Source organism: Erithacus rubecula, assembly GCF_903797595.1.
Source record: "Erithacus rubecula genome assembly, chromosome: 3".
NCBI classification, from domain to species: domain Eukaryota; kingdom Metazoa; phylum Chordata; class Aves; order Passeriformes; family Muscicapidae; genus Erithacus; species Erithacus rubecula.
In genome coordinates this window covers 17670471-17696765 of record NC_136689.1, presented here as the reverse complement: position 1 = coordinate 17696765, position 26295 = coordinate 17670471, and the positions used below count along the sequence as shown (strand labels likewise).

Genomic DNA, 26295 nt, shown 5'->3' with positions numbered 1-26295 from the left:
AAATAATAACCTAACCATAACCATTTTTTGTTTATACTATTCCTCAGACAGGAACGCCTTTGGCATTAAAAGCATTAAAATATTAAACAATATACATAAGTAGACAACAGCTCCTAGAGAAGAGTGAAAATCTAAGAACAGAAGCATGAAGTTTCATCTGCCTCAGTATCAGGTCTTCCACCATATGCAGCAGCAAATATTGTAGGACAGAGATTCTTTCCTTCCTCACAGCTTGGATTAGTGATTTCTTAAGCATGAAGTTGAGTCAATTTTGGATACAAAGCCAATGATGAAGTTGTTCACTCTCCTCATCCCATTTTTGTTCTAAATCAACATCATAAGCTGGTTTTCTACACATTCAGTTTCTCACTTCTTACCATACCCTGATGCTTTTTCACTTCTCTGTCCCATATATTTCTGCTGTGCTCTACAGCTTCAGATATAATATATGAGGGAGAAGGGAATAAAACCACATTAAAAAAATGAAACCCACCAAAACCCACACTCCCAGTCATGTGATTTCTTTACTTTCTAAACCCAATTTCTTTACTTTCTAAATCCACAGCTGAAGAGAGTCCATAGGAAAAGACAGAATTCCTTGGAGAGACTTTTCTAAACCTTGCCTGTTTGAGAATGAGGATTTCACAGATATTTCAATTAGTGCTGCCCTGAATAACTCTGTTACCCCTTGCAAATCACTGCACTATAGACCATTTCCAGTACTGAACAGATCCTTGCAGATTTATATGAAACTCCTCTACTGACATTTGGCAATAACAAAAATGTATCTGTTTCTTGTTCTTGACAAGCATTACTCTAAAGATTTTCCTTTCCATCTTAACATTACTTTGTGTCTATAAGAAATCTTGCTGACAGAACCTGTCAAAACCTTTATAAAATCCAAGTGCACTGTAAAGCTCTAATAGTATGGCATAACTTTTCTTTAAATTCAAACTGACTTCTTACTATTATTTTTAAATTGGCATTCCTAATAGTACCATTCATTTCATAACTTAAAAAAATTACCCAGTATGGAATTCATACTAAACAGTCTGTACTTCCCAGAATCCTCAAGCAAACTCAAAAACTGGTATCCTATTTCTATCTTTCATTTCAAGGCTCATTTAAGTAATTGCTAAAATATTAACAGCAGTATTAAATGGATTTGATATTGGAGTTCTTTTCAGGTCAACGAATGGTGAAGACCATTGTTCCAAGCAATTTGTTATTTATCATCCTCAGATGAACACTTCAATCTAAAACATTCCCTTCTCACTTGTCTTCAATATATGATGTCAAAAGTCTCCAAACTTCTTGTAGTAAACATGGGTGAAAAGAACTTTTGGCCCTAGCATCTTCTAGAAACTGCTTTATATTTTGACCATTCAGTATTTCATCAAAATCCTTGACAATGTTTCTTTCTCTATTTCTTGGGAAAACAAAAAGTTGTAATTTTTTTGTTCTTGGGTTTACCTTATTCTGGATTTGCATAAGCCTTTCCCTTTCTGGAGCTCCTCACCAAGCAGATATCTTCACTTGTAATCTGAGGCAAGAATAACTTAATTCCAGCAAAATGGTTATATTTGTGATTCCTCCTCTGGCCACCCTATTAATTATTCACAATTTTGACAATTTTGTTTTACCTTCAAGCTATATATTAACCCATCCTAACTGCATGTCAAGAGATGATCTGTAAGCATTGAAATAAACAAACAAAATCAAACCCCCCCATGAAAAAAACCAAAACTAAAACTCAACTTTGAGAGTTTCAGCATATTACAAAACAAAATGCAAATATGTCCATAAACATATAATGCCAGTACAACACATTCCATACATATTAGGGAAAAAAAACCAGAAACAGCAACGAAAATATTTATTTACAAGTACACTTCACAGTTAATGTAGGTCCAAAAGTAATTACTATTCAGTTCTCTCATTTCTAAGACGTGCCTCTCTATATATTTATATATAAATATATCCACATGTATCTTACTTAACCTCAGCAGGAAGCTGTAATGAATTAGAGATTCTCCACCTTCAGCAGTATTATTTGGTGCTGCCAGAGTATTCCTAGATTTGGAATAAGCCATACCTTAAGACTGAAGAATTTGTGTTCAAAAAAACAGGCAAAAAGCAGGGGAGGAGGAGAATTAAATATAAATCAATTTAAGAACCAGTATATGGAGAAGTAAGACATTTTTAAAATTTATGACTATATTCAGAAAGTTGCAGATACTTGAAAAACAGTATTAATCAGTCATCTACAGAAAAGGTGGCAAACAGAGACTTGAAAATGAAGCACAAGATGTGCTGTATACTCACAAGATGAGTGCTATATTATTCTACAATCATTCCAACATCTCTGCCTTTTGCTGTCTTCCTCCCAGATGTATTAAAGCAAACCCTTAATAATAAGTATTTTCTCCCATAAAGGTCCCTCTCCAAATATCAGTAGATACTATTTCCAACCCTTCAGAAATTTCTAGATTTTTTTTATATCTATTTTACACCTTTTTTAAAAGGAAATCTCTAAATGACAATGAACCACTCAGAGTTGATTTTCCTTCCCCTTTCCTACTCATTATTTATTCCTGCTTCAAGAATTCAGAGCCAAGAGGAGTTTTGAGTACTGACTTTAAAAATGCTCCAGTTCTTAATCAATAATCTGTAGAGGAAGACACAGCTAAACAGAATTCTTAGGTTTTGTAGAACAAGAATATCTCAAAAACAACTTTATATTACTTTAATAAAAATACTTTCTTGTCAATAGAGCTAAAAGTGCTCAAAAACAATGACTTGTTAAATGCTTAGTCATTGATATAAAGTAATCTGGTTAAAGCTACATCATCTTGGAAAAATGGGATGTAGAAGAATGAAAACAGTATTTAGCTGCAAAAATTTCTAGAAATATGGCAGAAAAACTGAGAATTTTTTATCATCTGCCTGTGGGCAGAATTTTGGTAGCCAAGGCAGCCTCTCTGAGAGGAGGTGAGGAGCTGCCCTGTGTTGGGCACTGCAGACCCACTGCAGGACACAGCTGAGCCTGTGAGCCAAGCTGGTGGCATCTCTGCTGTCATCCCTTTTAAGTGGCAGAACATACTGATTAACTTCACTTACATGCTGAAGCCCTTTCATGATCTCAAAGGTTCAAAGAGATTACAGATAAAAATTCCAATTCCATAAAAATTCCAATTCTATTCCAATTCTAGATAAAATGAGCACATATGAAAAGGACACACAGCCAAAAATAGGTCATTAGGCCATAAATGACCCCATTTGAAGTCAGAGAACAATTACTCCCTACAGAGCCCACAGCTCAGAAGTATTAGAAGCCTAAATGAACTAATGAACCCTTGGTTTTCTTCTAGAGGTGTTTGGAAGAATCACTCCTATTTCAGTTTTATTTGATCAGGAAGATACAAGACATCACTTATATCTGAAGAATAAGATGTTTCTCTCAGAATACTTTCTTACAGTCAGTTAAACTGACATCACCCTGGAATTGTTTGAGACTAGGGTTAAAGTCCATGAGTAAATACACACCACGTAATACAGGGAGCTGAGCAGCTGAGGTTGGAAGGCACCTCTGGAGGTCACCTGGTTCAACCAGGAAGCTCAAGCAGGTTCACTAGAGTCAGCTGCAAAGGATCATGACCAGTTTTTGAATATCTGTCTCCAAGGAGGGAGACTCCACAATCTCTCTGGGCTACCTGTGTCAGTGGTCTGCCACTCCCACAATAAGAAAGCATTCCTGATATTCAGAGAGACACATTCGCAACCACTCTTGTATCCTGAGCCACAAAGACCTGTCAGAACATTTGAATTTAGATGAAGGTTCAAGTGATTTATCAAACGGGAAATTGTTAAGAAAAATCAAACGTTTTTCAAAGTCATACTTCTTAAAATTCTACACAGTTTTCTTACATTGTACTCTTTCTCCCTTCCTACGCAGGTCCACCAGTCATGCTGACACTGCTGTTTGAAGACACTAAGTTAGGAGGTTGGGACTGGAACTGAAAAACTGTTTTGGTCCTGGTCAGAACAGAGTTAATTTTTGTAGCAGCCAGAAGGAAGCATCATTAGGACTTGGAGATTATTCTATACCAGCTCATGTCATCTGGGAACTGGGGAAGGGCTCCCTTACAGGTGGCAAGGGCTGAGGTCAGGTATTGTCAGGGGGTTTCTGTGGAAGTTGAGCAATCACATGTCAATCGTTCACCTTTTCCTGTAAACTCTGTCATTACTATTGTTGCTGTTCACCTTTTTATCTCATTGCTGTTTCCAGTAAATTATTCCTATCTCAACCCATGATCTTTATCTTTTGTACCTCCAAGTCTCCTCTGCAGCCTATCACAGGGAGAGGGGGGGAGTGATCAATCAGGAGAACATGGTTTGGAGTGTATAACTGATAATCCTAAATTGGGAAATAATATTCCAAACCCACAGCACTGTTCTGTGATGTCCTCTCCAGCAACAATCTCTTTGAGAGCCCTTCTTGGTAGTGAAGCTGCTGTGTCCTCACCACAGCATCTGAGGCACAGTTCATGGCAATACCTGAACTTATGTAATAGAAAGAAATACAACTAGAGGCTCATTCTTAAGGTTCATATCATCCCTAAGATACAATTTTTCATGATGCAGGATTGAATACCAGAAAAAATACTCTAAAATTCTGGTTCTTTGCAAAGATCAGCACATCTTAAGAACTTTATGAGTCTGGTAATATAATTGGGATGGCATTGAATAAAGTGCATGATACTTTCAATTTATACATAAGCTGGAAACTCATCAATTGCAAGTGATATAGAGCCAGGTTTACTGGCAAAGGGTCACTATAAACCACCTCTGTTATTCAGAGATCAAAACAACAAAAGATACTACCAAATGGATGAAACAAGATTCTCCCAGAGACACAACCTCACTTTAAGCCAGGTTTTGTTTTGCTTAATCACAGTTCTCTGATTATATTTACACCCCTACAGCCAGTAATCTGAACAGAACAGAATAACATATCACAGACTTGGCTTATTGTTATTTACCAAAAGTTTATTCTGGACATTAGAAAACGCTTCAATGTGATTTTCAGCATGCTAAAAGGACCTGGAGGGTTCAGAGGGGAAAATAAAACCTTAATCTATTCTGATAAGAACCTTGTTATATAGCAAGTTTTCTCTAGCATTAACATAAAAATGTGTTAACTAGCTGTTCGCAATGCATCAACTCATAAACCATTTTCTTTTTAAAATAAGGAGCTAAAGTCAAAGTAGTAAAGCATCTGTCTCCAGTAATATACACCTGAAAAAGGCCACTGCTCTACAATGTAATTTTTCACACTTCAGGTTCTACCAGGTTTTGGGTTTAGACTTAACACAAAGCCTTCCATAACCTATAGCTGTTAACGTGACCAAACACGTGCACGGATGTTTCAAATATCCATCTATGTTACCATAAAGCAATCTGACTATTCATCCTCTGAAATAGTTTTTAAAAACATGAAAAATTATTTGAATCCCAACATATTTTTATGGCTTTTGAAATTAAATTGTTCCTTCATATTTACACAATGCCCAGGTAATTCCTTTTCTTTTTGTCATTACAGCAAACCATGAGGGGGAAAAGGTTGCCACATTCTCAAAATCAAATCTACTTTTGCATCATGCATGCCAGAGGAAAAATGTCACAATTAAATGGTTCATAAGTATAACACTAAAATTACTATTTAAGTCAATGTAATTGAACAGAAATTAAAATGTAGTTTTTAATTGCATATTACAACTTAAATGGTAGCACTTAGCAGAAAGTGTTAACTCATTTATTTTTTAATTGTTAGCTGCTTCAAGGCAATTGTTTTAATGCAGAAAAAAGTGAGAACCTCTTCAGTAAATTTGATTGTAGGACACTCAGGCATGTAGATCAAATAAAATATAGGTTGAATATGTAATTAGGTTTGGCCTGTGATACATTAATGTGGAGACAAATTCTGAAAGAAAGGGAATGAATGTTTTTCATTTCATTCCATTCTCCCTCAAACACCACTCTATTAGGATTCTTAAATGTGGTTTGAAAAGTATTTCCATTGGATAGAAAACATGAAATTGAAAATCTTCTGTAGTACATAGATCAATGAATTCTTCAGGAGAATTTTGTAAAAGTCATAAACTTTAATAAGTACATAGGGTAGTAAGTCTCAACAGATTGCACGTGGCAGCTTATTTCATAATTACTTGACACATTAAAAATCTTCAGCCATGCTAAATTCACTGGAGAAGACAAGCCCAAGGGCATGCAGATACATTAAAGCATATGATTAGTCCTTACTAATAAGGAGTGTTTTTTCTTGCAAGGTTATTATTTTACTCATGAAAGTGTCAAATATTTTACAGCATCAGCCTGTATACTCTTCTTTTACCAACTTCAGTACAACATGGCATATTATGGGTATTCTGAAAACATTAACATATGGTATTTAAATACATTCAATACAGTAAACCAACCTGTGATGGTGTCATAATGAACAAGATACTATTACATAGCTAATCCTGCTGACTGCTCTGCAGTGCTGTCCTCTTCTCCTTTTTCTATCCTTTATCCAGCTTCTCTGTCAGGCTTCCTGGCACAATTTATCATAAGCTCAAGATCTTACCCCAATAACATTTGATTTTTTTTTTGTTTTGTGGGGTTTTTTTTAACATTTGTCTGTACTGGCAACATATTTCTCCTACCTTCATTCATGTTAAATAGCTTGTCCAAAATCAAGGGGCTTTTGCGTCCCTTGACTTCCTTCAAATATAGTTGTAACTGTCTCCCTCTGAAGTATTTCACCACCACAGATAATGTCTAAATAATGTTTTTCTTTTCACATCAAATGCAACTAATTTCTTTTACTAGCAGTGCAATCTTGCTCTAATGCCCTAAACCAGCCTGAATATTCTGATCTCTTAATGTTTAACTCAAATGCAGGAGATACTTTGCATCCCCAAAGTGTGTAGACATAGTGGAATCCACTAGTATATAAGTATGACTCAGGTCTACCAGTATGTTAAAACCCAAAGGAAAAATTCAGCACCCTTCTACAAAGGGACAAGATGACCAAAGATGATAACATTCTGCTACAAAGAATACCAAAACTAGACACTTGCTTTCAACATATAAATTCACTTTTGTAGAGAAAAACAAAGAGAATGGTATCTCACTGACAACCTAACAGATATTCTGACATGGCTCAAGGCAAGTGAGAATCTTGGCTATGAAGTAAGACAGAAAAAGAAACAGAAAGGAAAAAGAAAAAATCGACTGTCCCAGCAGAATAAGTCAGAAAGAATCAGAAACATTATATGCATTTAGGATCCTAAATGGACTACCTGGAAAATATCACGAACATGGCCTGTACTAAACTCGACTTCTGTTCTGTTTTCCAACAGTCTTAAGCTGTCAAGTAATAATGAAGGGGGTTGGGGGGGTGGGGGAATCTGAGAAGTTTTCACATATTCATAAAACACAAATCTGTGATGACAACCTCAAGCAGAGCACTGCCAAAAACCTCCCAAAATTCAAAATTGTTAATTGTGATGAAATAATATACATGTAATTGAAAAGAAGGGAAACACTAGTAAAACTAGTTAAAACATATAAACAGTGAACATGCCTGTCAAATTCCCAAATATAACCATAAAGTTTGGGCTAATTAAAAAATCAAAGGTAGCCTTTTATTCACATGCACAGATTTTCTTTCCCATAATTTGTGGCCATTTGAAAATGTCCCACTAACGTCAGCCTCACTCTTCCTGTGCTCACTTTCTCATTACCAGGCAAGTTTTCTGACCAAGGACAATAAAAAAAATTGCTCAAGGCAGTGATATACTGCAGTTGCTGGTATATAACCAGTCATTGAGACCAGCATCATTAAAAAAAGACAAAATACACTCATACACTAGAAGCTACAAACCTAGATTCTCAATTGATACATTTTCTTTCTAGACCTATCTCAATCCAGATTTCCAATGTGAATTACAAATATCACCAAGTGAATAGCAAAAATTGAAGTATTATGATTTCCATGTTCACGTTTGTATGTTTCTTTAAAAAAAACAAACCAAAAAACAAACACACCCAGCCACACAGTTTACTTTATGATTATAAAAAGAACACCACAGGGGGTGGATGGTCAGAATGCTGATGCTCCCTAAGAGGTCTGTGTAAAAAAAATCTGATGCTAAACAACATAAAAGGGGAATGCACACTGTAAATGCATGCTTACTTTGTGAAAGTCTGGGGGCTGTAAAAGACCACAAGCTTTCCATAATACTCAATTGCAAATAATGCAAGAACATCTACTCCTTCACAATTTGCATCTCAAGTCACGGTATTTAAAAAATTCTGCATTTTGGAAATTATAGGAAGAGCCATCACGATGACAAACTCACCTTACTACAATGTACCATTTCTCATACTGTGCCAACTTTAAGAGTGCTCTCCTCTTTTGCAGGTTTGGATGAGTAATATATTACACAGTAACATTTTATAGGAATGGTTATGGACACAACTCCTATTCCTTTAAATGGAATACAATTGCATGCTCAAGTACAAACTGAGAGTTTGAAGACTAAAAGTGATCTTTTCAAGACTGCATCCTGCCTGACAAAACCTATACAGAAAATCATTAATTAACTGGTTGAGATTCTCTGAAAATTCTGAAGTGACAAAATGCTTATGTCAGACACATTAAATTGTTCCTTTGCAAGGCAGGATTATATATTTATCTTTACTACAACAACAAAAACCAAATATCTCTCACACTGTTCAGTTTATTTTTAATAATTGAAGTCTACCACAAATTACAATTTCTGGGTAATTTCTATAAATAAATTTGACCAAATCTCACTATATTCATAGTCTTAGGAAGAAAAGGAGAGGAAAGTAACAGCACTATGCACTGTGAAAGAAAGATGCTGAATCTAACCAAATTTTAATTGGTTTGTCTGGAAAATATGATATAGAAACATCACTATGGATTTACACTTATAAATTAAAACTGGATTTATTTGAAGCTAACTTCCTTCTCCACCTTAAAGATAGCTAAAATCATATGAAGAAAAATAAGTAACTATTTTGCAAGAGTTTGCACTTTTCAAATTCATGTTAAAAAGCCAAAAAGAGCAGCAGTGAATTGAACTACAGAAGTCAGTGCTATAAACTACAAATTCTTTCTGATCCCTAAGTTGTGGATCCTGTGAAAATCCCATTTCAGGGATACTTAACATCCTTGCTTCTCATTTGTTGCCAAAATTGTGAGGATACAGGGATTGTTGAATTGCTCTCTCTCTTCTCTTGGATGGTCAGGCAAGTGGGGCAAGGTCACAGTGATTAACCAGCTTTCATATCTTCTTCCAGCTCCCTGATATGTGCAACTACTCCCTCTGCTTCTTTACTCTTCCTTTCGTAGTTGAGATAGGAGTGACTTTGTTTTGGGAAGTGAGTGAGGGAACTCTACCTAGGAAAACTAGGATTTCCATCAGCCTTTGACTCCAACTGGGCTAAATCAGAGCAGTCCCATCAGATGTTTTTCCACATCTTCCCAGGCTGAGAGGAAAACAAAACTGGTGCAACAAAAACTATCAATTACAAAAGCACTGCACAATTTCTTGCAAATTTATGCAAAATGGATACGCCCTTCAGGACAGAAGAGACACGGACAATGACAAAAGTCAGATCTTCAAGGATTGACTGGGAAGGCTCAATGTCCAGTTTCTCCTCACAGGAATGAGGTTTCTATTCTGTCAACTACCATGTTTTTCTGTGATACACAACTACCATGTCAATCTCAGAAATGCAACAGGACTCGGGATCTGAGGTAGATTAACAAGTCTAACCAGAACTATGAAAGTTAATGTAAAAAGCTACACAGCCCTAACCTGGACCCAGGCAGGTGCCTGAATTGAGATTATAGTACTGCCTAGTGCAGAAACAAAGCTGCATTTAAAAAACACTGCATTAGTGTCCCCACAGGTTAGTACTTAGCACAATTAACTAGAGCGCTCTGGTAGTTTTCAGCTGAGAGACTCAAAAAACTGAGGACTACATACTGAAAGTACATGTGTGAAACTAGTCAGATTGAATTATGACAGCAAGTCACATCAATCCCTTCTTCTGGAACACAGATTCAGTTGGAAAACTATTGAAAGCTAAAATTTGACACCACAACATCTATAGCATGGTGTTGAAATCAGTGTATTACTCTGGTCTGTACAAGACAAGAACCCATGCCACTATAATAATTAGAAGGAAAGTTTAAAAACTCAATCAAAATCAGGAAATATCAGGCAAATGTCAACTGTATTGCCTTAATTCAACACATATGCATGGCTGATTTATGTTTTTAACTAGTGCACAAGTGTTTATATAACATATTGTTACTATCTTTAGGAAATGTCCTTAGGGAAATATATATTTTGGCTCTTTGTTTCCTTTGCAATTTAGACTGAATTTTGGATCTGCTGTAAAACATACCTTTTCCAAACCCCCTTCTTTTTCTGGTTGTCATATCAAATAATTTCTCTATATCATTTAGATAAATTTTAATATTATCTTTACAAGTTCATAGCATGACTTTCTTGCTTGCAGTTCTAGCTGGCCTGAGTACGGTATATTTGCAAGCAGGATATTACTGAATGATCTATATTCTGAAAACACACCATTACTTTTTTAAAAAATACAAGAATAAATAAAGAAATAATGTTTCCTATGCTTTGTTAACCTAACCTAACCTAACTAAAGGTCAAAGACAGAAAAAAACCCCACATAAATTACACATACTTACATAGCAGTTATTCAGTTTGTGTTTATTCACAGTCTTTACATGGTCATGACCTATTTCAGACAAAACTCCCTAACTCTTGCTTTCATGCTTACTATTTGTGGCATTTGTCTCAGTCATAACTATTTTCTCTGAATCCAAGAATAGGAGAAATTAATTACTTCATTATGTGTTTACAAATACAATTTGTTCTTTGAAATATATTTGCCATAACATTGAAATCACCAACTCGAGATGCTAGTAAAAGAATACATCATCATCCCATCATTTTATTCTTCTTTAAGAAAACCCAAGGACTGAAAAGCTTTGCATGTTTAATACTGCAGATTAAATTAGATTCCTGACCCAAATGATTTGATATTCACAGCTCAAAAGCAGACAAGCCTTACTCTAGATTTAAATATGTGGGTCATCCTCTCCAAGGAAAACTTAATAATTAAAAATAATACTTTTTTAGAATCACATTTATTCTCTCCTTAAAGCTATTCAAGTCCAAAGTAAAGTACTTAGAAGCCTAAATACTCAAGATAGAAGCCTGAAAAGAAGGTTACTGTCTGCATTTAAGGAAAGATGACTCAAAGAGGATGTAAAAGTAAATAAATTTATTGTTTCTAAACAAGATGGACAGGATAGAAATATGCTAAATACACTAATTTCCTAGAAACAGACTGCTCTGGTTCAACAGTCACATAAAGAAAATCAGATTAGCCAGAAAACCAACAAAAACTTAGCTGTCAGTTAAGAAGCTTGAAAAATTGAAAAAAAGCTTTCTGGTTTTCTTGTGCTCCTTAGGCTGACTGAGTTGGTGGCTAGCAAAGAGGAAAAGAAAGTGGAATAGAACCATCAATATGTAATTAAATAAACATTTTAGAATAACCAAGCTGTAAAACTACTATATTGGTATATCCTGTTCTCTTCATCACCAACATAACATGAAACAAAAGGATGCCTTCTGCACACTCTCCCTGGGTACCAGGGAAGGTCATGGAGCAGAACCTCTTGAGAGTCATGACGTGCAGAACAAGCAGGGTTTCAGGCTCAGCCAGCACAGGTTTCTGAAAGGCAAGTTCTGCTTCACTGACCTCATCTCCTTTTCTATCATAAGATGACACACTTAGTGGATCAGTGAAAGGCTCTGGATGTGCCCACCTGGACTTCAGGAAAGCCTTGGACACCCTTTCCCACAGCATCTCCTGCAGAAGCTGGCTGCTCATGGCTTGGCCAGCTGCTCTGTTGGATGCACACAGAACTGTTGGGATGGCTGGGCCCAGAGGCTGTTGGTGAATGGAATCACATCCAGTGCTGATCCCCAGGGCTCAGTGCTGGGACCAGTTCTGGTGAATATCTTTATCAATGACCCACTGAGGGGATCCAGGACACCCTCAGTGAGTTTGCAGCCACACTGAGCTGGCTGGGAGTGTTGATCTGCTGGAGGGCAGGAAGGCTCTGCAGGGGGATCTGGCCAGGCTGCATTGATGGGCAGAGGCCACAGCTCTGAGGCTCAACAAGGCCAAGTGCTTGTGCCTGCTCCTGCCCTTGGGTCACAACAGCCCCTGCAGGGCTACAGGCTGGGGCAGAGTGCCTGCAAAGATGCAGGCTGGAAAAGGATTTGGGGGTGCTGGTCAACAGCAGCTGAACATGAGCCAGTGAGTGCCCAGGGGGCCAAGGAGGCCAATGGCATCCTGGCCTGGAGCAGCAACAGTGTGGCCAGCAGGACCAGGGCAGGGACCATCCCCCTGTATTCAGCACTGGGGAGGCCACACCCTGAATCCTGTGCTCAGTTCTGGGCCCCTCAATTCCAAAAGGACACTGAAGTGCAGCAGAGAGACCAGGGAAGGGCAATGGAGCTGAGGAAGAGTCTGGAGCACAAGCCTGATGAGGAGCAGCTGAGGGAGCTGGAGATGTTTAACCTGGAGAAAAGGAGGCTCAGGATAAATCAGGTAATGAGAAAATGGCCTCAAATTGCACCAGAGGAGTTTTAGATTGGATAGTAGAAAAAATTTCTTCACTTAAAGACTGGTCAAGTATTGGAACAGGCTACCCAGGGAAGCAGTGGAATCACTGTCCTTGGAAGTTTTCAAGAGACTGACAGATGTGGCACTTACATGTAGCTTAGTGGTGAACATGGTGGTGCTGAGTTGGACTAGATGATGTTGAGAGGTCTTTTCAAACCTAAATGCTTTTATCATTCTAACTTATCAATACTTCATCACTAGAATTCTGTTGCACAGAAGAAAAATATATACATTGTTCCATACCTGTCCACCAACCTCAGACAGGAGCCAAAGAAAACAGGTAGATTTAAACAATTCTTTTAAAAAGAATGTGTATAATTTTTCATTAATAGTAATAACTCAAATGTAAATATGCCAACGGCAGGAGTAGCTTATGCAACATAAATTGTACCATTTTTTAAACATGCAAACCCCAGTATTCTGCTCAGGCTGAGTCTGCAATATTTGCAGCAACATTAAGCATAAAAAACCACAGCAAAGTCTGAACTCTTAACGCTTTCAGTAACACAATGCAGATTTTATTTTTTTTTTATTTTAATTAAGCACCTTTTCAGTAACATTACATTTTTAAGAGTTTAGTAATAGAATACTGAGATTTTCACCTCAGGGTTACTAAATTCAATATGGCCCAGATCAATAATGACTCAAAGTCATCAACATTTGATGAGAATTTGGAGCTCAGGTTAAAATGTGTTATGAACTTAGACTAGCTCCAATGAATAGCTTCATAACTGACACTAACATGGTTGCTGGCAGTGTCAATACAGAACCTTATATTCACTGGGAACACAGATTTACTTTCTGGACCTACAGCAATCCTTCTGAGTCAGGGTTAAGGCCCAGTAGCTCACACTATGAGGAATCTCAGACTGCTAGCTACTTATTCGTACCTGTCCCAAGAATAAAAGGGCCTTAGAATCCACACCCACTTTACAAATAGCATATTTGCTGCATTGCTTAGAAAGTGAAAATAAATTATTTCAAAGCTAGATGACCTCAGGCTGCACACCAGAACAGAATAACCCTTCCCCTCAAAGACCAATTTATTATAACATCTGGTTTACACAGCACCTTAATCCTGCTAAGATACAAACTGCTTGTTTAAGAAATTAAAATTTTTTAAAAGCTTGGAAACTGTATTCAGGTAATCTGTCACGTGACATCTGATTAGAACAAGCACCACATTATTTGCTACTAAAGAAAAAGCATACTCAAATTTCAAAGCAACACAGATGTGGGAAGATCCAAGGCAGAAGAGAGCAGGTGGCAGGCTAGCTGGCAATTATAAAATGTACAAGGTTATAAAATGACTAAATTGTCAAAGCTATACATTTTAAGCTAACAAAATAGTAATTTAGCATTTGTATAGCATTTTGCCTTTCAATATTAAAAAGCAGAGAGATCTCCTCTGTACACTTAAAGTTATATTGCTGTTCCACAGCCAGCTTTCAAATAAAACCTACATGATTAAAAAGCTCACTCAGTTATCAATATCTTATATCTGAAACACAGTCCTTTGATGGCCCAGGCTGAGAAAAACAAAAGCACAAAATGCATTTTAACCAGAAAGAAATTCAGCAGCAGAATGATCAGAGTCTACAGTTCAATAATTAAGAAAAAGTGGTAATTACTTCATTTCCAGCATCTTAATAAACTGCATAAAAACAACGCTTATGTATGCTTTTATTTCACAGTATTTTTAATAATCCTAATTTAAAGGTTAACAGTATATCAAATGCAAATGATGTATACTAAGTTTCCCATGCTCTATGCACAAAAAGTTTTTACTGCTCCTGCTTTTGTAAAATCAAGCCAGGTGCTCCTGCAATATCAAAAATACCAAAATGCCAAGAAATGCTGCAGGATAACATGAAAAACAAAAATAATGAGAAACATCATTTTCTATCCATACATCTGGTCCAGCTGGAAGGGATCAGGCACTGTCTTTCTCCACCTTTATCTCCTCTTTACAGAGCAAGCAAATATCAAAAGGTCAAAAGTATTCACCATTCATTGAGACAGAACTTGGAACTGTATCTTCATAGATGAATGAGTGAAATAATGATACGAAATGGAGATTCCAGCAGAGATGATGGGGAATCTGTAAACCAAAAGGAATTATAATCCTGGTCCCACTGAAGACAATGATAAATCTCCCAATGATTTCTTAAGGGCCAAGATTTTCATGCAACAACAATATTCTTCACATACACAATGAACTCTCATGAAAACAACATGTGTTACAAATCACATAAAATCAAATCAGAACAAAGAGTATGAGGGAAATCCCACTGAGAGAAATGATTCATCAATAGCATGATTCCAAAAAACAGTGAATACACATATTTTCGCATGAATATTTGCAGAAATGATTGAACAAAATTATTGTAACAAAATATGTCCTCTAATAAGTTCCTTTTCTTTCTTCCAGGTCCACATAATAGGTTGTGCAATAGGGAAGCAAAGGGTTAAATCACTACTAATTAATGAGTAGTGGCTTAACAACATATTCAGGCTACAAAATATTACATCTCAAAGGAAGTCCATTCTCTCTAAATTTCCCTTAATCACTAATAAGCATACATACAACAAGTTTTCCAGTCACCTTTTAGTGAGATACAGGGAAAAAAACTCGAACTAAGTAAATTAAGATCTCAACAACCTGTAAGATCTTACACATCTTCTTTTCAGAAACAGAGCACAAACATTCAGCGATAAAACAAAAATAAACTTTGAAATAAACTTTTTCTGTGCTTGCTTTTCTTTGAAGAGTTTTGTTGATCAGCATGAGAAGAAGCTTTTAGCAATTCCTCCCAGGTTGTTTGCATGCAGTTTGCATGAATAGTACAGCCAGCACTATACGAATAGGCAATTTAGTCCTAGGTAAGTATATGAGTTCCTGCATAGCAAAAAAAAACACCCCACAAAACCCTCTCTAGAGTCCCATTACTTCATTTACATGCTATCAAATACAACTGAGTCAGCTCACACGATTTCCAACAGATCGAGTTCAAGAACAGGACAGTTGGAAAGGTTTCATAAAATATACAGGTAACATGCTCTTGGTATGTGCCTCCACCTACATGTGTTCCCAAATCTGAATTTAAGCCTCCTGACTGCAAAGCAAATTGAGTATTTCTTTCTCTCAGAATTTATGAAAGGTAGTAATAAATAATAATAAATTATAGTAATTTTACCTAAAACAAAACTGGAACGGACCAGAAAAGCATTGTATCCTGTTATTCCCACACAGCCTCTCCATTTTTTGTGGTCTAAAATTCCAACTATTTAACCTTCCTTCATAAATACGATTTTCTAAATTTACTATTATTGACCTAGTCTTTCTGTAAAGTATTCTTTTTTTTTTTTTCTCAAGTACCACAGTTAAAACTATACTAAAAAAGTACTAAAGGCAGATGCATCACTGCTATGAAGAAATACAGAAAATTTATCTCTTCGTTTTGCAATACTGATATTATCTATCTCCCAACAACTTGCTTTCTTTTATTATTTCATTTAATTTTCAGTCCTAACTAAAGAGTAACAACATGGCAAAACTAGTTCCTTATGAACATAAGCTCAGTGAGTTCTCAAACTTGGGCAGAGAAATACCTATATAATGCTGTAAGCATGTTTCCATCCAGCTACATAATCTCATGGAAAGAAAAGGAAAAACATTCCTCTTTCTCCTTTCCTTGGTAGATCATTTTACAATGCTTAAGAAGGAAGCTGTTTTCTTCTCTACAACCTGTTCTTTTTCTACTTTGATACCTAAATCCTACAAAAGCAGTAATCAAAAAGAATAAATCACAAGAAAAAAAGAACTCAAAGTATTCAAAAATAATAAATCAACCTAAGATCTGAACATAATCTAATCTTTCTATCAAATCAGGCACTTTGCACAGTACAGCGCTTCCACTAGTTCATTAATAGGCACCTCTAAAGTACAAATATCAACAGTGCAGTGCAGTTGTTGAACAATATTAAATTACTGTAATCATCTACATTTGGGATGCCAATAGCAGGGAAAGCAACTCCACTTGTTACTCCTAGAAGGATGACAAATATACTACTTTAGCAAACTACTTGGATGTTGACTGGTACACAGTCCACATCCCTGAGCCACCACAGAAGACAAGGGAAAAAAGAAGCTAACAGGCTTCCTTATGAGTGAAGAATGACAACCCCAAGAAAAGGTCTGATGACAAAATGATTTACAACAGAGTAACATTTTGCTAAAACAAGCAGAACTAAGAGCTGGACATTACACACCACTTGCTTTCATGTCCATGCAAGAGGCAGAAGAGGGATGTTGATTCAGTTCACATCCATGATGTGATGAAAAATATGTATTTCTAAAATGGAAAATGTGTCAAATGACAGTTAGGAACAATTCACTTGTGGTACAACCATTTTCTCAGTGAGCTTATTACAAATCATGTGACACAGCCCTTTTCCTATCAGATGCAAATGACTCCTACATGCTGCTAGAGCCCATGACATATATTCTCCATTTCTTTGTGCAGTTTATGAATCTATTTCCCTTCACAACTGTATTAACTGTTGATGTTGCACCCTATGAACATATTAGCTGTCAAGCAAAGGGAGCACAACTCATCAGTTTGTTCAGGTCAAACACTTTACCCAGACAGCATACCTACAAACTGCCTGGCTGTCCCTAAAAGGTAAATCCCTTTTGTAACAGAATGTTATTTTTAAAATACACTAAACTATCAAAGTAATGAGACACAATACTGGAATATCCAGATGAAGTGCAGAAAATCAAGTTAGTTTTGTTGAGGACACCTGGAAGGATGGACCTACAACTAGTTCTCCTAGCTGTGTCTCTGAAGACACAACTTCTATATTTTTTGTAAGATGTAAATTTATATATGGAATAGGCCCAGTCTTATTAAATTTCTCCATTTTCATGGAAATTTAAAGACAGACTCAATTTCTGTCTTTGGGGAGGGGAAAATCAGTTTGGGGATCCAGATGATCAAGCACACAACCAACCCAACTTTACTTCAAACATACCCTTTTCACCTGTCTTCCAAGGGAGGTAGATTTTCAAGACAGCAGACTAATTCACAATGTTTATTCTCAGTTCCAACATGAAAATTATACATTTTCAAGCTAGTATGATTCAATAAAATTTACCAGAACACAATTATACTAACTGCCACTAAGAACCCTTATCTCTGAGTAGAAAGAACCTTAACAATAGGCCTAAATTGAATTGTTAGAACTGTTCCATGCATCAGATAAAATGCACAAAGTACCTAATCAGTTCTATCATCAAAAGATTATACATCTGCATATTACAAAGAGAAGGTTTCTTCTTTTTCCTTTGCTTTTCTTTTAATAGAGAAGAATCTATTCTTGCAAGCAAAATGTTATTAACTGCAATTAAGAGAAAGAACCAAGCCTCATACAACTTGACAGCATTACGTTCTACTAATTTCTAGTGACCAAGAATAGTATTTATATTAGAAAGGCTTAATCAACGACATCCTATTATAACAACATTTCCAGTATCATTACACAAATTACACTGAACATTAATATAATTTTTTCTGTTATATCTCTGCCAGACAATTAATACTTCTCTACATTTTAATGGTATATGAATACTGTGGTGGTATATACACAATATTCTGTTTTCCTGAGAGGCAAGCAAATGAATCAACATTTAAAATATATAACGACATGGAAGATTTTGAACTTACCTTCTTTTTCTGGGTTCTGTTCCTGCCTCCCAACCAATCATCCATCTGTTCCTCAATCTCTTCAATTGAAGCACCATGATCATAAGATGGTATATATGCACTTGATTCCAGAGCTGTGTATACAGGGAATTCCAATTTTGGTTTCTTGACTTTAGGCTTCTTCTCTTCTATACAAAAGCAAAAAAGAAGAAAAAATAATGCTACTAGTACTGCAGGCATTACTGCAGGTAATACTTCAGAAGCAGGTTTAGCTCTTCAACTCTTAATTCTATCTTAAAACTTCCATTGAGGAAGTGGCTTCAATTTCTTTGTTAAAAAGCGAATCAGAGTTTTGCATAAGAATTTTATTTTTATTAGAAGTAAATAGCAATGAACCCACTTAGCCCCTCTTCCATCTGAACTATGCCTGAAAGGGCCAGGTGAGTTAGCTCTTGTTACTGCTACACCACTTGGCAAAGAAGATTAGTACAGACAAAAGCATAGGAGCTGTTAAAAGGTTCTCAAGTCCAGCTAGCTTCAGAGAACTTGGCAAAGTGAATTTTAGAAAATTCTGTATTACTTTATGGTCAGCTATGCTAAGTAGGAGCTTGTGAGTTAACAGATGGCTTCTCTATTCTCAAATTTCTCCAACCACAAATAGCTCTGTTCTAGCACTTACACATCTAGGAAGATTTAAATTTTGGGCCTTGGGCCTCATTTCTTAACACTGATTACTGTTTTCTGCTCTCCTCCCTTCAAATGGTACTAAATGGGAGCAGCAAACTCACAGGAAAGGAAGGAAGGAAGGACCACAATAACCTGAACCCCAGCACATAAAAATGCATCCATTATATAAGATGATTTCAAAAGTAAGATTTAAAATGGGACAATTGACAGAACTTTAGGAAAGACAAGAAGATGAGTAGCAGAAAGAAGCTTGAACATACAGAAAGCATCCAGAAGCCTCAGGTGTGTCCAGTGGGACTCTTCTGTTTTTCCCTCTTGTGTTCAAAATATGCCATATTGACAACAACTAAATGCTCCTAAACCAAAACAACTGATCTAATACTCCACTGCAATCGAGGGAATTTCTACACTCCACTCCACCTTTTCACTCTCCACTGCATGTCTTTATGCTCCTCTCTCTTCTACTGTGTTTCTACAATCATCCAATCACTCAGCAAACTACTTCAATTTACTAAGCAAGTAGAAAACTACTCTTAATACTCAAACAAATAGAAGAAAATCCAAGTCATTTAAAGTTGGTGGGGAAGGAAAAGAAGAACCACACTTGTCTGATCAGTTTATCTGCCTTTGCAACCACACCTTAATACTTCAGAGGAGAAAAATCTCTTTAAAAAATTCCTAAAGAGGATAGAGGACTGTTCCCTACAGACTCTTAAGCAGAATTTCTGTTCCTAAAAGTGCATGTGCAGAAACAGCACACTGAAAAAGACTCTAGGGATTTGACAAACCCTTGGAACTGAGTATTCAAGAAAACAATAAAGGGATAGAGAACTTTTTCAAGTCCAAAATGAACAGAAAAGTCATACAGATCTTGAAAGTTAACAGGATGACTAATGAGTTTTTAAACTTTTCACTGTTCAGAGTCTCACTGCAAATTGTTCAGAGACTTGTTTTTGTAAAGAATCTTCAACTTTACCTGTCAAATATCAATAAATGAAATACTAAGTTAAAATATGTATTCGGATTTCTTTTTAACATCCTTCTGTAGGGATGTGTAGAAAATATATTGAAATGACACTCAAAATCAAGTGAAAACCCAAAAGTGTAATACCAGCATTTGCCTCACTATGCAGATAATAGTAAAGACAACACGGGTACAATTTTTTTGTCTATTTGAAAAGGTAAATTTTATAATCAAATCACATATATGAAATATGATCCCATTTTACTCCAAAACTGCCATGTATAACAGCTTCTAGAATCCCTTAAGATTATGGGAAAGTAACAATAGCTTTACCAGCTCTTTATTGCAAACACTGATACTGCCAAAAATACTCTAGGAAATTAAATTCAATGACAATTTTCACCACCTTATTTAAATCCCTCAAAATAATCAAGCACACTGTGTGTGTTCACTTGGAATTACTTAACAGTGGAGATACCCCATGACAGTTGGCTTTTCCTGTATCCTGCATCCCATTATCAACTGCTTATTAATTTTACCTCTCAAAATATGCAAATAGTTAAAGCCTGAATGCTTCTAACCAACATTTAAAAATTAAGAGCATAGGCTGAAATAGGTCATCTAGGCTTTTGCTGTAGTTTTGGAAGTATTTCTGTAACTATTTCCAGAGGACACTGTGCTCCACTTTAAAATGAGGTATCAAAGACAGTATCTAGGCTTTCTTCAGGCAGTTAAGTGACAGAGGAAGACCTAACATAGATAAGACACCCTGCTGTTTGCTGACTATCAAAGGAATGAGAAATCCCACCTAGAGAAGATGGCTGTACAACCTCAAACAAGCACTCAACCAGAATTAAAAAAACCTTATCTCTACTGTCTCCCATGCATACACTAAAAGATGAAGGAGTTCATTGTATCTCTTGATACCACAATGGCTGCCATACTGAATTAAAAAAAAAATAAATAGAAGTCACAGCAGCTTTGACATAGGGCTCCCAATAACTTATCAAGAAGAGTTTCACCTCAAAATTTTCAAAGCCGCTTTTCAGAATAGGAAAGCACATAAAAAGCAGTTTAATGGTAACATCATAAAGGATTTTAGACAGAGGAAGTTCAGAATTTACATTTAGCAGTATCAAGCCTCAACTTAAGGCAGCTGAGTACTGGTGCTCTCAGGTTTATGTGGAGAAAGCAAAACAGACCACTGGAACTATTTCACCCAAACAACGGAAGTGCACAGGAGATACTCAGGATGAAAACTTCCCTCTTTCCTGTTATCTTTTCACTATCAGCAATTCAATTGGCAGCCTAAAAGACACTTCCGACCTGACCAGGCACTTTGCCCTGAAGAGAATATGGATCAGGTTTTCCAAATAGTAGATGATGCCTAGACAGCTGAATCCTGTATCTGCTAAGGCTTGACAGCCAGCCAGGAAGTTGGTGCAGCTGCCCACCACTATGACCTAAAGGAAGGATGTGTTTGATCGTGCTGACAACTGCAGCTGTGATTCCAAATTTTGAAACACAAGTGTTCCCTTAATCTTTACTGTTGTTTTCCAATGGTGCTGGTTTTAGGCCATGCACTATAACAGAACAGGCTTTAAAAAGATGTTTTCCTCCTCCAGTCTCAAATATTGTTACACCCAAATCTACCTAAAATGCAGGAAAAACATACAGAAAAAAATTCCTAGGTTCCTCTCAGTTCTGTGACAGTGAGCTCAGTGTCTGCTGGAGATCCAGTCAGACCAGAGTGCAAACCTTCACTATAACCAGAGTTACTGGCACTCATACAACTAAACACTGGAGAGAGAAAACAATCTTGGTAAAACAAAGCCTGACTTCAACAGGGTAAATTAAAAGCTTACTTTCATTAATATTTTCTGGGAAGATTATGTACTTTAATTGCCAAATTATAGTGCAATAACTTTTTTAGTCTAATAAATAGAATTTAAAAAACAAATGGAATTTTCTTGCGTATATGGAATCCAAGATCGTAAGCACAATGGAAATTGTTTAATATCTACCAGCCCAATGTCAACAGATCAGTATTTTACATGACTTACAACTTTTAGAAAGTTCTAGTCTTTTTCAGCAGGAGGAATTTTATCATTTTCCAAATTCATATGGCAAAAATACTAATTTCTGAAAGTATTTTACACCTTTAGAATTATCAAGTTCTTTACAAGAAGAATAAAATCTACTGTGTGTTTAACAATGTAAGAGTTAAAAAAGAGAGGTGCAGCCTATGTCCCCTATGTTTGAACATCATATGAATACACCTATCACTGGGATGCCCAGACTTTACAGATAACAATTAGCTAACTCTCCTAAAGTACAACACTTTATGTTTCTAAAGACCTCCAATACTGTTCCCTCTACTTGCTTTACATTTTACTAGTTTATGGTGCCATGATCTGGGTTTTGAAGTCTGATGAATTACTTGCACATGATCAGACACTTTGATCTTCCTCATTAGTTCTTCCACCTTGTTACTACATAATTTTACCATTGGCAGAATTAATAGTATCAAGCTAATGGTTATTTGCTTTAAGATACATCAGGAATCAGATAAGGAATCAACTAGACTCTATGGATCAAGTGGCATGTAATAAAACAGTGATGTGTTTTCCATAACAAGTATCAAAGGTCCTGAATTTTAAAGTTTTCAGAAACATTTATATTGATTTTACATGTCAGCTGATCTAAAGAACTCAGAGAATTTCCACAAAATATAAAAACAACTGCTTCACAGAGGAATAAATAAGACCAAAACTGAGCACTGAACTTCAGCAAAGAAATTTTGACACATCAAGTTGTAACTCTCTCTCTCTACAAGGCTTCCAAGCTTTAAGCATGAACAAGAATTCACAGAAAATACAGTCAAAAAGACAGTGATATCTTGAAAATCAAAGGGACAAACTGCCTGATATCTCATGCATTAGTAAACAAGAAATATGACCACACAAAAAGGGAGACAGCAAACATCTTTCTGGCAAATCAGTATCTCTTTTTTCAATACAGTTCTTACTTATGTAACTATGAAAGACAACCAAAGCATCTGTAGCATTAAAATTTGTTGAAAACATGACAAGAGAAAAATTCACTTAAATGTACAGTAACACAGTCAGACAGAACACAAAGAACCCAGAAGCCCGGAAAAAAAAAAACACTAAGGTTTTGACAGTCTATTGAAAAACAATGGAGCAATTTATGTTCAATGCAAATACATACATATGCTTAAAAAAATACACATTTCTATCTCAAAGTCAAAGGGATTATATGAATGCATGAAGAATTAGAGACAGATATACTTATCTTCTGTACTGGGACGTACAAGTTAGTTTATTTTTGAGCAAACTGACTAAAGACATGCTCAGGAATGAATGTATCCTCAGCTGCAAATGCTTCTCAAGCTACAGCTTTTGATGACTTTCATCCTTTTCTCCTGAAGACCTACCCTTCCCAAAACTTCCAATTCCCCCAAAATACAAAAGGGTTAGAAAGTTTATTATTAAGGCTCCAATATTTGAGTGCTAATTTGCCTTCCAACATATAATGAAGAATGCATGTCTCTCTCAAATGAGACTCATATATTGTATTTTTGTGGAATATTTTCCATAAATTCTAAAGCAAGTTTTGTGGGGAGAGGTACCCTACAAGCCTAGTCAAAACAACTGGAAAAATACACAAGCTTGAAAGTCCAAAATTCTTTCAGCAGTCCTGCCAAAACAATCAGTGAAATGGATGATACATAGTTTGCCATAATTAGGCTTCAGAGGTAACAATTAAGTGAGCAGAACATTCACACTCATACCAACCAAAAAAGTGTGCATTGCATTAATTAATTTTCTCTGAACCTGTCTGTCAGCAAATCATTACTAAGTAGCCATATCAACACTGCATTTTGGCAGAGATTAATACTAAACACAATTACCAGAAATATTTATCAATTATTTGGAAGTAAAAGGAAAGTAACTTTCAGCATAGTGCTAGATTCCATAAATTTGGATCAAACTGTTTACAGTGAAATGGAAAGTACAAGTAGGAACACAGACTAGCTGGTAGTCTGGGGACTATCAAATCAAAAGTATTTTTGAAAATTACACAGTTAAGAGCCTTATGCCACATCTGCACTAAGAATGGACTTTGGGAAAGGAGCCTTTGATATCAAGGGTTGCATTAATAATGAACAAGCAATCTGAAATGAACTATCAGAGCATGGGAACTAATGTAATCTGTGATTCTGTAATAACCACAGAAGAAATATGATTTTATAATCAGAAGATGACAAACTTTAGAACACTATATACAAGCCCAGGAGCCAATACTTCTAGTTACATTGCAAGACTAAATCAAGTACAGAAGATCCGCAGAAATTAAGGGATCAAGAAAAGCTTTATATTAAGAAAACCTGCAGATAAATAAATTTTTTTAGGCACAGGCATGTTAATAATGAACAACTTAAAGTTAAACCTGGAGAAATTTATACTGAAATTAGGATATAACTATATAACAGCAGAATTCATTATCTGAACAAACCTCAAAGAACAGAAGGCATCTCAAGGTTTACTGATCTATGTTGTACCTTGAGTAACAAGGAAGTGCAAATTTGAAAAGCACCACTGGTGCAAGTCAAACAAGACAGGTCAAGAGAATCAATGTTTTTCCTTGATTTTCACCTGTAAGAGTCTGAAATAAACCCATTATGCTAAAAGACCTAATGATGTCTCCTATCCCTAGGTTTCATGAAACAATATAACAAACTACTCAAGCAGCATGCTGTATTCCAAACTGTCAGGGAAGGGTGACCAACCAAGCCTAGCTAAACCTGATCAAATGTATTGAAGGTTTCACTACAGCTCTGGATGTTTGGGGCAGGCACTCGGGTAAGAGTGCTGTAAGACCCTATGGAGAGACATAAATATCACATCATAAAAGCCCAACACAGAAAGGCAGCCCATCAAGTAGCCAAAGGGCTTGTAATTTTGTACTTCAGTTGAAGCCTGAATGATGCGGGTAAGGAAAAAGAAGAAAAACCCACATACTATTCAACATGGTTTATAAGTAGAAACAAAACAGTTTCTTGGCATAGATTGTTCCAGATGCCTTGTACATCATGGCAAGAATTCTGGATTTACAATGAAAATATATTTCATAACTGGGATGCCAGTGAAGAGTTCACTTGCAATACTTAGCAGTCATCATTTTTTTGAAAAGGCGTATTTTAAAAATAAATTTAAGTTTTCATACTGAATATCAGGGAAAACAAACTAAGAAGAAAGGAAAGTAAGATAACTGCCAAGGCTAAGTATAAAGAAAGAAAAATAGATGTGTTTCCCCCAAAATGGACATCATTGAAAGAAGTACTCCATGAAAAAACAGCTTGAGAGCTGCTAGAATTTCTACTGATAACTACTCAAACCTCTCAAAACTTGCTATTTAAATTTAAAAACTGAGTGATCTGTCCTGATTGTATGCCTATGTCATCTTAGTTTAATAATGCCTATTCAGTGCAGCTAATACCTATTGTACTTTATATCCCACGACCATGAGGAACAGGGCTATCCATTGTGAAAGAACCATTCCCTGATGCAGGGATCACACATGTGACATCACAGGAGAGGGAGAAGTTGGAAGAAAATTTATTAATTAAAGCACTTCCATTTAAAAATAAAACTTTGTATTCTTACATTTAAATGTGAAAAATGCATCAAAAAATGTAGTGTAAACCATTTGTACCATTTTCCCTTTTGTCCCTACACAGCTTTCTATAATTCCTATAAAACCATATTTCCTAGACACCTAAGACTGCATTATAAGTTGCTCTGTTTATGTAAGGTAAAGTTGCTATATTTTATTAATATAGCAATGATAGTTCTGGATGGATTGAGAAGTGCTGCAAAAGTGTCAGAAAAATAAATCAAAACTGCATGATATTGACTTACCAAGAAATTATTTTTTCACACTCCTTCCTAAAAATAGAACTTTAATGACATCTCAATACTGTCCTCTCTTTCCTGCTTAGCAAACTGTATTTTCCTCTCCAGTACCCTACTCTGGTTTTAGTTCAAGCTGCCTACAGAATACTGCAGTATCTGTGGGGAA

The 26295-nt window shown here is 36.1% G+C and overlaps 1 protein-coding gene across 1 annotated transcript in view; it reads right to left on the bottom strand.

The window, feature by feature from the left end:
- DNAJC1 (DnaJ heat shock protein family (Hsp40) member C1) overlaps positions 1–26295 on the bottom strand; it is a 106296-nt gene that overhangs the window by 22382 nt on the left and 57619 nt on the right. The window contains exon 8 of the mRNA XM_079300851.1: positions 18561–18727. Within this exon, the coding sequence (XP_079156977.1) occupies positions 18561–18727 (167 nt within the window). The remainder of the gene's footprint in view (positions 1–18560; positions 18728–26295) is intronic.